The following is a 15732-nucleotide window of genomic DNA, read 5'->3' on the forward strand; positions in this document are numbered from 1 at the left end:
TTAGCCATCCTGGGCAAAATTTTAACAACCCCCCCACAGTGAATTTGCAGGCATGGAGGCTAGTAAAACTCTGCAGGTGATTTTCCCGCCACCTACGTGCCCACCCACGACACTGCAATTCACGGTGGCAGGTGAAGCCTGATGTGGGCCCACCTCTCCCCGCCCAATTGGCCATTTTCCACACAGGTTGCAATCCTTCAGATACAGATCTCCCCTTTGACGTCTTCCACCGTGAAGACTGATGCAAAGTACCTATTCAGTTCCTCTGCCGTTTCTTTGTTCCCTACTACTTCTCCAGCCTCATTTTCCAGTGGTCCAATGTCTATTTTTGCCTCCCTCTTTCCTTTTATATATTGAAAAAGCTCTTGCTATCTTCTTTTATATTACTAACTAGCTTACGTTTATATTTCATCTTCTGCCCCCCAGTTATTGCTTTTTTAGTTGTCCTCTGCTCGCTTTTAAAAGCTTCCCAATCCTCTGGTTTCCCACTAATCTTCGCCATTTTGTATGCTTTTTCTTTTGCTTCTATGTTGACCCACATCAGCCATCAATGTCTCATCCTCCCCTTAGCATGTTTTTTCCTCCTTGGGATGAATTTTTGTTGTGCCTCCCGAATGACCCCCAAAAACTCCTGCTATTGCTGTTCCACTGTCTTCCCAGCTAGGCTCCTTCTCCAATCAACTCTGGCCAGCTCCTCCCTCATGTCTTTGTAGTTGCACTTTTTTAATTGTAATATCGTCATATCTGATTCCAGCTTCTCCCTCTCAAACTGCAGGGTAAATTCTGTCATATTGTGGTCACTGCTCCCTAAGCGTTCCTTCACCTTAAGTTCCCTAATCAAGTCTGCTTCATTATACATCACCAAATCCAGAATTGCCTGTACCCTAGTGGGCTCCATCACAAGCTGCTCCAAAAAAACATCTCTTAGACATTCCACAAATTCCTTTTCTTGTGATCCACTACCAACCTGATTTTCCCAGTCCACCTGCATATTGAATTCGCTCATGATTATTGTAATATTGACTTTCTCATAGGCTTTTTATATTTCCTGATTTATTTTCTGCTCCACTTAGTAAACAAAAGCTATCAGAATCAGTTTGGAAATTTGCTGTTAATCCTCAGCTTTAACAGTTGTTTGTGGGAGAGAGTTCAATATTTTCACCAATGCACCAGAATGGCAGGGAGTTGGGAACCTAAGCAGGATAATTACCATCACTGAAGTCAAACTCTGAAAGAGTTCTAAGTTCAGCGTAACTAAAGACCCAGACCACTCGCCACATGACACACCCAAACCCCCAGGGGAATCCCCCACTGCCCCGCTCTGCAGGTTAATTCACCACCGCGACCCCCTTTGACCTGACCCTCTGACACAACTGAATGGACCCTTTCCACCCCAACCCATTGCCACACAGCCCTCTGACCTCACCCGACCTGACTCGACCCCCACCTCTCCGACCTGACCAGACTCCCACCCCTCATCCCAACCCTGCCTGACACCCACCCCATCCGATCTGACCAGACATCCAACTCCAACCCGACTCCACCCCCACTCCCCAGCCAGCTTGATCCCCCCCCATCAATCAGATCCAACCCTCATCCCCGATGTCCTACCCCATGGCCGCCACCGCCCCCTTGATGTCTAACCCGCCCGTCGTGTCTGACCACCCAGACCCCAATGGACCCCCAAACCCTGATGTCCATTCCACACATGTCCGATACCCCCACCCACTTACCTTAAAGATTTACCTTCTCCCTGGCCTGTTGTTTTAAACGGAACATTTAAATTCACCTGCTTTACAGCAGTTGTTGCTGTGCAAAAGGGGCGAGTCAACACTGGATTCAGGGACGCATTGCGCTGTCTGAATCTCACCCGGCCGGAGTCAGGAAGGTCGGGCGAGTCAGGCGCTTTAGAATTTTAATCCTGGGAAGTGGGCTTGGACTGTGAGCCGACGCTGATTGTCACTCCGAAGAAGTTGCGTTCCAATAACTCTGTTTCTCTTTCCGTACATGCTGCCTGACCTGCTGAGTACTTGCAGAATTTTTCTGTCATTGATATCGTTGCCAGTGCTAGCCTGGTCTTACCCCATTTAAAATACGATGAATTTGTCTCATATCAGGAACTCGTCTGACTCCTGCACGACTTTTCGTCATGACCTCCTGGAGACCTTCCATTCGGAATCCAACCTTTGAGGATTAAAACAAAAAATGCAACTCAGAAAAACATTTGAACAAACCACACGTCCAGGATGAACGGTAAAGTTTCACATCAACTGGAATTCCTCTGGCTAGGTGGTGCATTACCTCGGCAAGATTGGCGGCAGATCCCAACGTGTGACATCTCACTCTGGCTGCTGCTAATGTCGGGATGAGGCTCCCAACATTGTTCATTATGACGGTTTTGGCAGATAGTCCCGACATCAGCTTGTCTATGTCATGAAAACAAACAGCAAATGAACCAGTCGCTCGAAAACATCATCAAGGAAACGACAGCAAACACAGAATCAATAGTTCCAATGATCTATCTAGCAAAACCAGGGTCGCTTTGTTACTTTGTTACTGGAACATTTAGAATTTAGGCTAACTTTCTGTGTAAAGCATTGATGGATTTTTATCCTCAGGGTGATTGAAGATTGAAGATGTAGTTTAAAATGCAGCGAGAATGATAATAACGGTAAGAAAACATATGGAATACTCTCCTTCATTGACAGAGGTATAGAATATAAACGGAAGGATATAATGTTGGAATTGTATAAAAAAATGGTGAGGCCACAACTGGAGTATTGTGTACAGTTCTGGTCACCACATTACTGGAAGGAGGTTCTTGCTCTGGAGAGAGTGCAGAGGAGGTTTACAAGAATGTTGCCAGGGCTGGAAAAGTGTAGCTACCAGGAGAGATTGTACAGATTGGAGTTATTTTCATTAGAACAAAGAAGGCTGAGGGGTGACTTAATTGAAGAGTACAACATTTTGAGGGGAAGAGATAGAGTGGAGGGGATGAAATTGTTTCCCTTGGTGAATTCTAGAACCAGAAGACATAGATTCAGGATGAGTGGCAGAAGGTGCAGAGGGGACATGAGGAAGAACTTTTTTACACAGAGGATAATGGGAGTCTGGAATTCGCTGCCCGAGTTGGTGGTGGAGGCAGAGACCCTAAACTCTTTTAAAAAGTACCTGGATCTGCACCGTCAGTGCTGTAAGCTACAGGGCTGTGGACCGGGGGCAGAAAGGTGGGATTAGAAAGGGCTCCTGGGTGTACACGGGCTGGCATAGTCAAGATGGGCCGAATAGCCTCTTTCTGTGCTGTAACGTTTCTATGATTTTATGATTCTAATGATGAAAATGTGCAGTAAGTCAGACAGTGCCTCAAAGAGTAAGACAGGTTCATAGATACATAATCCATACATAGAAGATAGGAGTAGGAGGAGGCCTTTTGGCCCTTCGAGCTTGCTCCGCCATTCATCACGATCATGGCTGATCATCCAACTCAATAGCCTAATCCTGCTTTCGCCCCATAGCCTTTGATCACATTCTCCCCAAGTGCTATATCCAGCCGCCTCTTGAATATATTCAATGTTTTAGCATCAACTACTTCCTGTGGTAATGAATTCCACAGGCTCACCACTCTTTGTGTGAAGAAATTTCTCCTTATCTCTGTCCGAAATGGTTTACCCTGAATCTTCAGACTGCGACCCCTGGTTCTGGACACACCCACCATTGGGAACATCTTCCCAGCATCTACCCTGTCCAGTCCTGTTAGAATTTTATAGGTTTCTATGAGATCCCCCCTCATTCTTCTGAACTCCAGCAAGAACAATCCTAACCTAGTCAGTCTCTCCTCATATGACAGTCCCGCCATCAAAGGTCTGGTAAACCTTTGTTGCACTCCCCCGAGAGCAAGAACATCCTTCCTCAGAAAAGGAGACCAAAACTGCACACAATATTCTAGGTGTGGCCTCACCAAGGTCCTGTATAATTGCAGCAACACATCCTTGCTTCTGTACTCGAAACCTCTTGCAAATGAAAGCCAACATACCATTAGCCTTCTTTATAGCCTGCTACACTTGCATACTTACCTTCAGCGAATGGTGCACAAGGACACCCAGGTCCCGCTGCACACACCCCTCTCCCAATTTACAACCATTCAGGTACATAGAACATAGAACATACAGTGCAGAAGGAGGCCATTCAGCCCACCACGTCTGCACGAACCACTTAAGCCCCCACTTCCACCCTATCCCCGTAACCCAATAACCCCTCCTAACCATTTTTGGACACTAAGGGCAATTTAGCAAGGCCAATCCACCTAACCTGGACTGTGGGAGGAAACCGGAGCACCCGGAGGAAACCCACGCAGACATGGGGAGAACGTGCCGACTCCGCACAGACAGTGACCCAGCATGGAATCGAACCTGGGACCCTGGCGCTGAGAAGCCACAGTGCTAGCCACTTGTGCTACTGTGCTGCCCAACAGGTAGTAATCTGCCTTCCTGTTTTTGCTTCCAAAGTGAATAACCTCATACTGCATCTGACATTGATTTGCCCACTCGCCCAACCTGTCCAGATCTTGTGTCGGAACCCTGCATCCTCGTCACAGTTCACCCTCCCACCCAACTTGGTATCATCTGCAAACTTTGAGATGTTACATTTTGTTCCCTCATCCGAATCATTAATATATATTGTGTTTAGCTGAGGTCCCTGTGGCACCCCATTAGTTACTGCGTGCCAATTTGAAAAGGACCCATTAATTCCTACTCTTTATTTCCTCTCTGCCAACCAGTTTTCTATCCACCTCAATAAACTTCCCCCAATCCCATGCGCTTTAATTTTGCACAATTACCTCTTATGCAGGACTTTGTCAAACGCCTTCTGAAAGTCCAAATATACAACATCGCCTGGACCCCTCTTGTCAACTGGTTACATCTTCAAAGAATTTCAACAGATTTGTCAAGCATGATTTCCCCTTCATCAATCCATGCTGACTCTGACTGATCCTGCCACTGCTTTCTAAATGTTCCGCTATAAGTCAAATCTGACCTGCATTTCAAATGATGCATTTTTCCCCCTGTCGCCATGACATATGGAATTTAAAGAAGAAAGCCTAAGTGATACATGATCAAATTTCTATCTCGTCACGACGACAATTGCTTGAACGAGGAGCCTAGCTCATTGTGCGATTGAATGAGATATTGGGCTGATTCCACAGCTCCTTTTGAATTTCGGAGTCTGTTCTTCAGTATCCAGTGAGCGGCAAAGATGTTTTATTCGGGCCTGAGTGATTCTGAAACCTTTGAGTTTTATCTGGAAGTTGCACCGGAATTATTTTTTGCAGCGAGAAAGTCAACCACATTCTTCCATAGTTGGTGAAATAGTAAAACAAAATAAGGAAAAAATTAACCTTTTTGTAAAATTCTTAGATGAGGCAGCATTTATTGCCCATCCTTAATTGCCCTTGAACTGAGTGGCTTGTTGGACCATTTCAGAGGGCATTGAACAATCAACCACATTGCTGTGGATTTGGAGTCGCATGTGGGCCAGACCGGGTAAGGACGGCAGATTTCCTTCCTTCGTGAACCAGATGGGTTTTTTGCAATAATCGTTTCATGGTTATCAATAGACTGATCTATGGAAGCAATTAAGACTCACTTATGATAGGATTCTAATTATGAATCATAAAATGGTACAGCAAAGAAAGACACCACTTGGCCCATCATGTCTCTGCTGCCTCTTTGATAGAGCTATCCAGGTGGTTTCATTGTCCTCCAGATTTATCCCTATCATAAAAAGAACATAAGAACTAAGTGCAGGAGTCGGCAATTCAGCCCCTTGAGCCTATGGAAGATTTTAGTTTAGACGGGCAGCATGGTCAGCACAGGCTTGGAGGGCCGAAGGGCCTGTTCCTGTGCTGTACTTTTCTTTGTTCTTTTGTTCTGTGCTCCTCCCGCCATACAACAAGATCATGGATGGTCTCCTCTGGGACTCAATTCCACTTTCCTGCCCATTCTCCACAACCCTTCAACTCATTACTAATTGAAAATTTCCTCGTTAAATTTACTCAATGTCCCAGCATCCACCGCATTCTGGGGTAGCGAATTCCACATGTTTGCGACCCTTTGGGAGAAGTAATTTCTCCTCATCCCTGTTTTAAATCTGCTTCCTCTTATCCTAACATTGTGACCTCTCGTTCTAGATTGACCCGCAAGAGGAAGCGTCCATTCTACACCTACTCTACCCACACCTTTTATCATCTTGTATACCTCAATTAGATCTCCCCTCATTCTTCTAAACTCTTTATATAGATCTAAACTACTCAATCTCTCTTCAGCAGACAAACCCCTCATCCCTGGAATCAATCTAGTGGACATCTTCTAAACTGTCTCTAATGCAACTACACCCCTTCTCAAATAAGAGGATCAAAACCCAGTACGCTAGGTGCGTTCTCACTAATGCCTTGTACAGTTGCAACAACACTTCCCTACTTTTACAGTCTATCCCTTTAGGTAAAAGACCAAAATTCCATTTCTCTTCCTTATTACCTGTTCAATTATCTATCAAACCTTTTGAGTTATTATTGAATCTGCTTCCACCGCTCTTTCAGGCGCCTTCCAGATCACAAAAAACCCTCAGCAGAAAGAAAGAAGTCTTAAAAATAGTGAAAGGGTGGCACAGGATAGATAGAGGCGGACTGTATGCATTTGGCGAAGGGTCAAGAGTGCTGGGCGAGAGATTTAGTAGGAGAGATTGAGAACACAGGGCGAGTGAAACAACTTTACAGAAAGAATCATGAGGCTGTGGAGTTCATCTCCAGTCAGAGTGAGTGAGGCAGGATCGACACCATCATTAAAAAGTAAGTAAAGTAACATAGCCATAGTCCCAGATGACCATAGGCTGCAAAGACGATCTTTGAGGGGGAGAGCAGACTGGTCTAACCTGAGGACCACCACACCTCAGGCGAGGGACAAGGTTGAGAAGGCGGGGCCTTCGTGAATAACCTCAGCCGGTACGGGAATTGAACCCATGCTGTTGTCCTCGCTCTGCATCATGAACCAGCTGTTCAGCCAACTGAGCTAAACCGGCCCCCATTACATAGTCACCAACATTAATATGAGATTGCAAAGGTGGATGAACGGAGAGGGTTCAAATGGAAATGGGAACAAGAGCAGGAGTTAGTTGAGTAAGTACAACTATTTGTGTTGTAATTGATAATATGGAAAGATGTGTCATTTGAAACATGGAAGTCTGGCAATATCTGGTCTGAGAGAAACATGAGAGGATACAGGGAAAGATCCCACAAAGGGTTAACAGCAGCTGCCAGGAGAGGATTGTAAAATGCAGATATCCTTGGTCAAGCAGGCTTAGCAAACAAGACAAACAGGATTTTGAATGAAGCCAAAAACAATGGCTCACACCGTCATTGAAAGTAACTATCTTAGTAAGCAGCTGGAAAGGAAAGGATGAGGTTCAGTTGAATTTGGTGACAATTCTAAGTGTGAACTTTTGCTAATACCAGGTAAATTAAAGAAAACTGGAGACGAGAAACATAAATCAAAGCCAAAATCAAAGTCAAAATTATGAGCTGAGGCCACAATTGGAAAATAAAACTATAGAAATGACAGGAACCAAACCAAAAGTAACACCTCTTGAACCCAAAGCATTTTTGAATATCACAAAGGAAACATGTAATCAGATCTATGCGATGAAGTTATGTCAAAATGAATATTTAGTTGGATTAGAATCTTTAGATTGTAAAAAGTAAGAGTTACTTTACAATAAAGTCATAAAAACTAGATAACTGTTCGAAAAATATATAAACCTGAAGAAAGGGGACAGCAACCAGAACCAGAACTCAGAGAGAGGTGGAGAAGCAGAGAATGAACATGCAGCTCAGAGTCAGATTACAGTCAGCTCAGCCATTGGAAAGGGACACGGCAAAGCAGCTGAGCTAAAATAACTAATACATCGAAGGAAGACTAGAATTTAAAGAGGAGGCAGAGTCAGCTCAGATTCAGCTCAGAGATAGCCAGCAGAGCCAGCTCTCACAGCTCGGTACATGGGAAAGATAGGACACAGCAACCGAGCTCATCAGCGAATACATCTAAAGAAGACCAGATTTTAAAAAGAAAGTTGATTGTCAAGTTGGGCCTGAAGGTCCCTTCAACCAACCAGAAGGATCCAGAAGCAAGATCTTTTTACCTTTCTGTAAAGAAAGTAATTGCAGCTTTTAAAAGAAAAAATATAATAATAAAATAACTTAATTTAACCTGAAATAGTGGTTATTCCAAAGTCTACTTTACTTACTTAGCAATGCGGGACCCAGGATCGATGCTACTAAGTAGTAAGTAGATGAAATCTTCAGTGAAGGTATGGGTTATACCGGGGGATAACTTGAAAATATAGTTTGACCTGAATAGCACCCACTGAAGCCTGCATCGGAGTCGGGGAGTGAGAATCCCTGTTCACCATTTAGAATATCGACCCTTTTTTGGTATGGGGGAATTCTAAGAATAGTGGGGAGTTTTCAACAACAGTGTGGAAGGTAATTGTTGTCATGGAATGGTTGAGAATGGCTTGTTTCCAAGTTATGACCTCTTTGTCATTCAATATGATAGAAAATGTGAACGATGAAATATCTGGAGCAGCAAGATTTGGATTTGTTTATTGTCATGTGTACCGAGATATAGTGAAAAGTGTTTTTCTGCGTGCAGCTCAAACGGATCATTTTGTACATGAAAAAGAAACGTAATAGGGCAACACAAGGTGCACAATGTAAATACATAGACACCAGCATCAGGTGAAGCACACAGGTGTGTAGTATTAATCAGGTCAGTCCATAAGAGGGTCGTTTAGGAATCTGGTAACAGCAGGTAAGAAGTTGTTTTTGAGTCTGTTCGTGCGTGTTCTCAGACTTTTGTATCTCCTGCCCAATGGAAGAAGTTGGAAGAGTGAGTAAGCTGGGTGGGAGGGGTCTTTGATTGTGCTGCCCGCTTTCCCCAGGCAGCGGGAGGTGTAGATGGAGTCAATGGATGGGAGGCGGGTTCGTGTGATGGACTGGGCGGTGTTCACGATTCTCTGAGGTTTCTTATGGTCTTGGGCCGAGCAGTTGCCATACCAGGCTGTGATGCAGCCAGGTAGGATGCATCGCAAACCAGCTGTCTAGCCCACTGAGCTAAACCAGCCCTATGGATGCTTTCTATGGGCTCCTGTATTTCCACTGCTATTTTCCCATATTCCCTCTGCTATTCCTTGAACTACTTTCTCTTCCTATTAATGCTCTACTTTAAAGAGGATGTTCCATTACACTTGAAATTGTTTCACTGGGAGAGATACACCTTTCTTTTAACCGTTTTGAAGCACACTTACAGCTAAAAATGTCAGGGTGAAATACTTGGCTGAATCGTAAGCCAAGCTGGTCAAATCTGGGACTTAAGAGTTTCGCAGCTATACTGCAGCCAGCCGCCCTGTTGAAATGAATGGTAGATGTATTTTAGTCATAAAGATATCACGCACATTCATCTGCCAATGACTTAAAATTCTTGGCGGGAAGTCTGTGCACTTACAAAGAACTGAGGGATGGGAGTGAGCTCCTCGCAAGCGATCTGAATTGCGAATAAGCAAAGCTTGCCACCTGCAAACTGGGCTCCTTTAACAGTGAGTTAGTTAGGACTAACAATGAGTTCAAAGACGGCTTGGTGCACAGGAATATTGCACAAGCAGACATTCGTAATTCAGGGTGATTCCGTCGATTCATGAAGACCTGAATAGTGATGGCTTGTACCTGGGGCCACAAGAAAGAGACAAACAGTGATTAAACAGCCAGTGTTGTCAATGTCGAATTCGGATGGTGCTATCATTTTACCTCCCATTTTGGTGTATATATAAAGCCCAGAATGCTGGGGATCTTGTAATTCTGGATTTCACATTTTTCTGGATTAGATTGCCGAACCACGAATGTGTGAATTGGAAAACATCACAGATATGAATACTTACCCGTTGCATTAAAAAAAGCAATAAAACATTATAAAATGGTAATAATTATTTTGAATTTATCTATTGTTTCTGCTCCCGAAGTACTGCATTTAAGTGATACCAATAACATTGAGGGAGAGCTTGGTTCTGTTGAAAACATTCTCCCCGTGTCTGCGTGGGTTTCCTCCGGGTGCTCCGGTTTCCTCCCACAGTCCAAAGATGTGTTAGGTTAGGTGGATTGGCCATGCTAAATTGTCCTCGGGTTAGGTGGGGTTCCTGGGTTACAGGGAAAGGGTGGAATTGTGGGCTTAAGTAGGGTGCTCTTTCCGGTGCAGACTCGATGGGCCGAATGGCCTCCTTCTGCACTGTAAATTCTATGATTTCAGGATGACTGTTTTGTTCTGAACAGTCTGCATTGGAGAGGCTACATTGGAACATAGGACTGAGGAGCAAGAGGAGGCCATTCAGCCCCTTGAGCCTACCCCATCACGTAGGAAAACCATGGCTGATCTTTGTGTGGTCTCAACTCCACTTTTCTCTCTGTCCTCCCATAACCCTGGAGTCCTTTGTCTGTCAGAAATCACTGAAGAAGAGGTGGCTTTGTGGGCGGCATAGTCGTTAGCCCTGCTGCCTCACAGCTCCAGGGTCCCGGGTTCAATTCCGGCCTTGGGTCACCTCTGTGTGGAGTTTGCACATTCTTTCCGTGTCCAGGGGCCGGTTCACACTGGATGGGCAGAATGGCCTCCTACTGCTCTGTAGGAATTCTATGATTCCAAGGGCCATACTGACTCGCAACGTTAACTCTGTTTCACCCTCCACAGATGCAACCAAACCTGCTGAGTCTATCCAGCATTTTCTGTTTTTAGTTCAGATTCCCAGCATCTGCAGTATTTTGTTTTTAGTTACCGAAATCCGTCCAACTCGGTCGTGAATAAATTCAGCCAATCAGCCTCCAGAGTGCTCTGGGGAAGAGAATTCCACAGACTGACGACCCTTTGAGAAACAAAATATCTCCTCATCTCTGTCTTAAAAGTGAGACGCCTAGGGTGAGCCTTTCTGACCTCAACGGGAATTCCCACTGAAACCATCCGACATCGCTGGGAAAGCAGCGGGTAGGGGTGCACTGCCAGCGTAACCAGAGAATCCGAACAGCAAACGGCCGGATAATTTCAGCCCTAACTTTTAAACTATATCCCGTGTCTCTATCTTCTGGTCTCCCTCCAAGAGGAAGTTTCTCCTCAGGATTGTTCATGTTTCACCTTGCGGGATTCTCCCTTCTGGAGACTAAGTCCCCACACCGACGGGAAAACCAGCGCAAACCACTCCGGCATCAACAGCCCCCGAAAGTGAGGTTTACTCAGCATTTTCGTGGGCTAGGTGGATGCCGGAGGGGTTGGCGCCACTCCAGCCAGCGCCAAAGGGCCGGTGCGAGTTCGCGCATGCGCCGACCGGCCAGTGTGACGTAGCGCATGCGCGGACCGGTCGGCGTATTTCCACGCACGCGCAGACCGGACGGTGTATTTTCTCGCATGCGCGGGGGTTCTCTTCTCCTCGCCGGACCCCGGGCAATATGGTGGAGCCCTACAGGGGCCCGGCGCGGAAGAAAGAAGTCCTCCCACGGAACCAGCCTGCCTGCAGATTGGTAGGCCCCGATCGCGGGCCAGGCCCCCGTGGCCCCCCCGCACACTCACCTGCCAGGTTCTGGCATGCTTGAGGTGAGTAATTCACACCAGTAGGACTGGCCAAATCTGGATGGGCGCTCGGCCCATCGGGCCGGGGGGGGGCAGGGGGGGGGGGGGGGGGGGGGGGGAGGGGAGCTGCCAACAGTCCCCAACCGGCGTGGTGAAAATCCCGCCGCCGCCCAAAAAAAGCTGCTGGAAAATAGGGCAGCCAGCGTCGGGGCAGCGGGGCAGGATTTGCGCCTCCCCTTGGGGATTCTCTGACCTGGCGGGGGGTCGGAGAATCTCGGCCCTTCACCTCTCTAATCTCCAGTGGGTAACAGTTTCCAATTAACAAAAAACAAAATATAAAAATAAAATGAATGTGAAAAGCACTGACAATGCTGAAAATTTGGAAAATACAGAACGAGTCAAAGAGGAATATCTAGGTGCGGAATTCTTCCGCCCCGCTCGCCGCAAGATCGGCACGTATGGGACGTGGACCATGTAAATGTCCATTGACCTCGGGCGGGAATTACCGGTCGGCGGGCGGACGCGGCCGGAGAATCCAGCTCCAGATCACGACTTGTTGAGTAAAACTTTCAGTTGTCAGAACTGACGATTGAAAGATAAAAATGCATTATAAACTGGTTGAAAAATATCAAGAGCAAGAGGTGAATGCTCCAATCACAGAGGGAGTTAATGGGTTAATGTTCTTCAGACTGTCCAATAGGAAACAGTTAGAACATACGGGGCATGTTTCGCTGCCGGGGGGGAAGGCGGCCTACCATTGGCCGGCAGTGGGACCTTCTGGTCCCACCATTGTCAATGGGGTTTCCCATTGAATACCCCCCTCGCCGCTGGGAAGCCTGTGGCAGGGGTTCCCTGTCGGGGTGACGGGACGATCCTGCCAGTGTGAAAGGCTGGACATGTATCGCCCACAATATAAAATATCATTAGTGAGGGGCTCAAGTGGGCTTAGACGAAGGCAGGTTGTTTCCAATTCATTGGTATCCTCTTGAATTTTGAAGGTTGGGGGGTGATCTAATGGAAGTGTTTCAAATGCTACAAGAAAAAAACTGTCTGACTTGGGCTGGGACTTTGTGGTTCCGCCCATGGCGGGAACCGGTGGGGAATGGAAGGGCAAATTTGGAGAGGCAGCCAAAAGCGGTCGTTGACTTTATGCAGGACCGTAAAATCCCGGTCATGGGGGGTATTCGATGGCGGGAGCGGGGTAGGGGGGGGGGGGAGGGATGGTGATGGGGGACAGCCAGAAAATCCTGCCATTGATGTGGGAATCAAGAACAACAGTGATCATTTTACAACCAGGTGGAAGCTATTGAGGAGTTAAATAGGGCATCATGCTTTCCCCACACAAAAGCTACTACAACAATAACTTGTGTTTAGAAAGCACCTTTAATGAAGTGTCCCAAGGACCTTCACTGGAGTGACTGTAAAACAGATTCTGACAGCAAGCCACATGAAGAGGTATCAAGGCATATGACCAAAAGTTGGTCAAAGAGGTAGATGTTCAGGAGCTTCTCAAAGTAGAGAGAAAGGTAGAGAGGAAGAGAGATATGGGAGGGAATTGCAAAGGCAGGCAGAAATATTGAATTATCTCCCCCAAAAAGACAGTGGATAGTGGGTCAAGTGAATTGAACATTTAAGACGGCAGGACCAATGAAATGTTGAGGCATTGGTCAACCATCATCAAATTAAAGCACAGACAGGCTCTCGGAGCTGAATGACTTTATCCTGCTCCTAAATCCACTCCAATATGAACAAAGGAATATGGAGAACTGGAGGAAATGGAATAGCGGACAAAATAGGTTAGAAAATTGAGGAAGACGAATAGAAATTTCAAACTTGTATAGGTCTATCTTGAAAAAGATGCCAAAACACAAAAGTCTCAACTGTGTTTGGAAGATTTAAAAAATGGCAAACGCCTCCTACTCCAATCCCATTAAAGTTCCTCATTTGTATAGAACCCCTTCACTGTTTGATGTACCTTTGCTGGGTCTTTCTTTGCAATGTTGCGCAGCGACATGAGCGCATCAACCTGGAGTTTCAGTGGGATACTGGCAGCTGCCGTGCCGAATCCAGGTAATAGTTTCATGATATTCTTGATGCTGGCTGGCTGCCCTGCATTGCCGATCGCTTTGAGACCGAGAGCGATGTCTTCCTCATTAGCCTGAGCAGTAGCTGCAGTCAGCAAGTCGTGGAGTGGCTGGAAGAGAGAGCCTCCGTGAGACAGATGTCGAAGTCATATCAGCACAGTTCAGTAATGGATGGTCAGTGAGGCGCATCGACTCACCTTCAGCAGAGTATCAGGACATGCGGCCTGCGCTGCACAGTATCTGAAAAGCATAGAGCCATATCCAAGGTGAACGATCTGGCGAAGAATTGAGAACTGCTGCACCTGATGCATTTGAAATAGGTCCTGCAGAGAAAGCAATCAGGTTAACTGTTACCTCTCGGAGCAGCAGTGAGCATCAAAACCACCTTTCTGCCTGACCTGTTTTGTGAAAGATGTAAGAAAGGATTTCAACTTTCTATGGAGAAATTGGGATTCTTCTCCTTAGAGCAGAGAACATTAAGAACACGATGTTCCAATATCCTTCCCGCACCGAGTGATGCACTAAGGCAGACATTTCTCCAGTTCCATAGCTAATAACTCCCAGAATCGGTCGCTAGTCTGTTGCCAGAGGCTTATAGCATCATCAAACGTGGCTGGTCAGGTGTCTCCCCGCTCTCACCGCCAGCTGGAAGGATTTACATGCTGATAGTCAAACTGTTTGACCACATTATGAACCCGCCTACCTTGACCACCAAGTCCTGGGATGGGACTAAAACCCAGAGCCTCTGGCAGCAATGCAACCCACTGCACCGCAAGACCTCCGGAGAAGCGATATAGGGATTCTCAAATCAAGAGATGAGCAATAGCCAGCGACACCCTTAAATTAATTGGCGTTTGATCGAATCAATGAGGATAACTGTACCCAACAGCAGAAGGGCTGGTGAATAGGGGACACAGATTTAAAGCAGCGAGCAAATAAACCAGAGGGGAAATTTGCTGCGAGTTGTTGCGTTCTGGAATGTACTTTCCTGAAAGGTTGGCACGAATAGATTCAGCAATAACTTTCAGAAGGGGATTGGACAAAATGTGACGGGGGAATTTGGAGATAGAGGAAGGAGTGCAACTAATTTGGTTGCTCTTACAAAGAGCCGTCACAGACACGATGGGCCGAATGGCCTCCTGTGGTGTTGTATCTTTGTCACTATGAGTGCATGTGTTCATACTCACTCTGACCATCAATAGGCTTTGAAGGTTGGCTGTGGTTTGGTGCATTGCAACGCCTAACGCCTGAGCTGCGTCAACCATGGTGATGTCCAAATTTTGAATTTTGATTTTGAGAAATCTCAGTGCGCCAGTAGTTCCGACAGCAGGAAGTGCAAACAGAATCCAGCGCCTAGTGACACAAGACAAAAGGAGAACATCTTTTGGATTGGATTGGATTAGATTTGTTTATTTGAAAAGTATTTTTCCGCGAGCAGCTCAACAGATCATTAAGTACATGGGAAGAAAAGGGAATACAAGAAAATACATAATAGGGCAACACAACATATACAATGTAACTACATAAGCACCGGCATCGGATGAAGCATACAGGGTGTAGTGTTAATGAGGTCAGTCCATAAGAGGGTCATTTAGGAGTCTGGTGACAGTGGGGAAGAAGCTGTTTTTGCGTCTGTTCGTGTGTGTTTTCAGACTTCTGTATCTCCTGCCCGATGGAAGAAGTTGGAAGAGTGAGTAAGCCGGGTGGGAGGGATCTTTGATTATACTGCCCGCTTTCCCCAGGCAGCGGGAGGTGTAGGTGGAGTCAATGGATGGGAGGCAGGTTTGTGTGATGAACTGGGCGGTGTTCACGACTCTCTGAAGTTTCTTGCGGTCCTGGGCCGAGCAGTTGCCATACCAGGCTGTGATGCAGCCCGATAGGATGCTTTCTATGGTGCATCTGTAAAAGTTAGTAAGAGTCAATGTGGACATGCCGAATTTCCTTAGTTTCCTGAGGAAGTATAGACGCTGTTCTGCTTTCTTGGTGGTAGCGCG

The 15732-nt window shown here is 46.2% G+C and overlaps 1 protein-coding gene across 1 annotated transcript in view; it reads right to left on the bottom strand.

The window, feature by feature from the left end:
- The window catches only part of LOC140426035 (vitellogenin-like), a 122336-nt gene that overhangs the window by 60831 nt on the left and 45773 nt on the right, over nucleotides 1–15732 (bottom strand). Inside the window, exons 9-15 of the mRNA XM_072510334.1 lie at nucleotides 14926–15091; nucleotides 13936–14061; nucleotides 13630–13848; nucleotides 9555–9772; nucleotides 9358–9455; nucleotides 2302–2426; nucleotides 2083–2184 (exon numbers count right to left, since the gene is read on the bottom strand). Coding sequence (XP_072366435.1) covers nucleotides 2083–2184; nucleotides 2302–2426; nucleotides 9358–9455; nucleotides 9555–9772; nucleotides 13630–13848; nucleotides 13936–14061; nucleotides 14926–15091 — 1054 coding nt within the window. The remainder of the gene's footprint in view (nucleotides 1–2082; nucleotides 2185–2301; nucleotides 2427–9357; nucleotides 9456–9554; nucleotides 9773–13629; nucleotides 13849–13935; nucleotides 14062–14925; nucleotides 15092–15732) is intronic.

The sequence above is a fragment of the Scyliorhinus torazame genome, chromosome 7, assembly GCF_047496885.1.
Source record: "Scyliorhinus torazame isolate Kashiwa2021f chromosome 7, sScyTor2.1, whole genome shotgun sequence".
NCBI classification, from domain to species: Eukaryota; Metazoa; Chordata; class Chondrichthyes; order Carcharhiniformes; family Scyliorhinidae; genus Scyliorhinus; species Scyliorhinus torazame.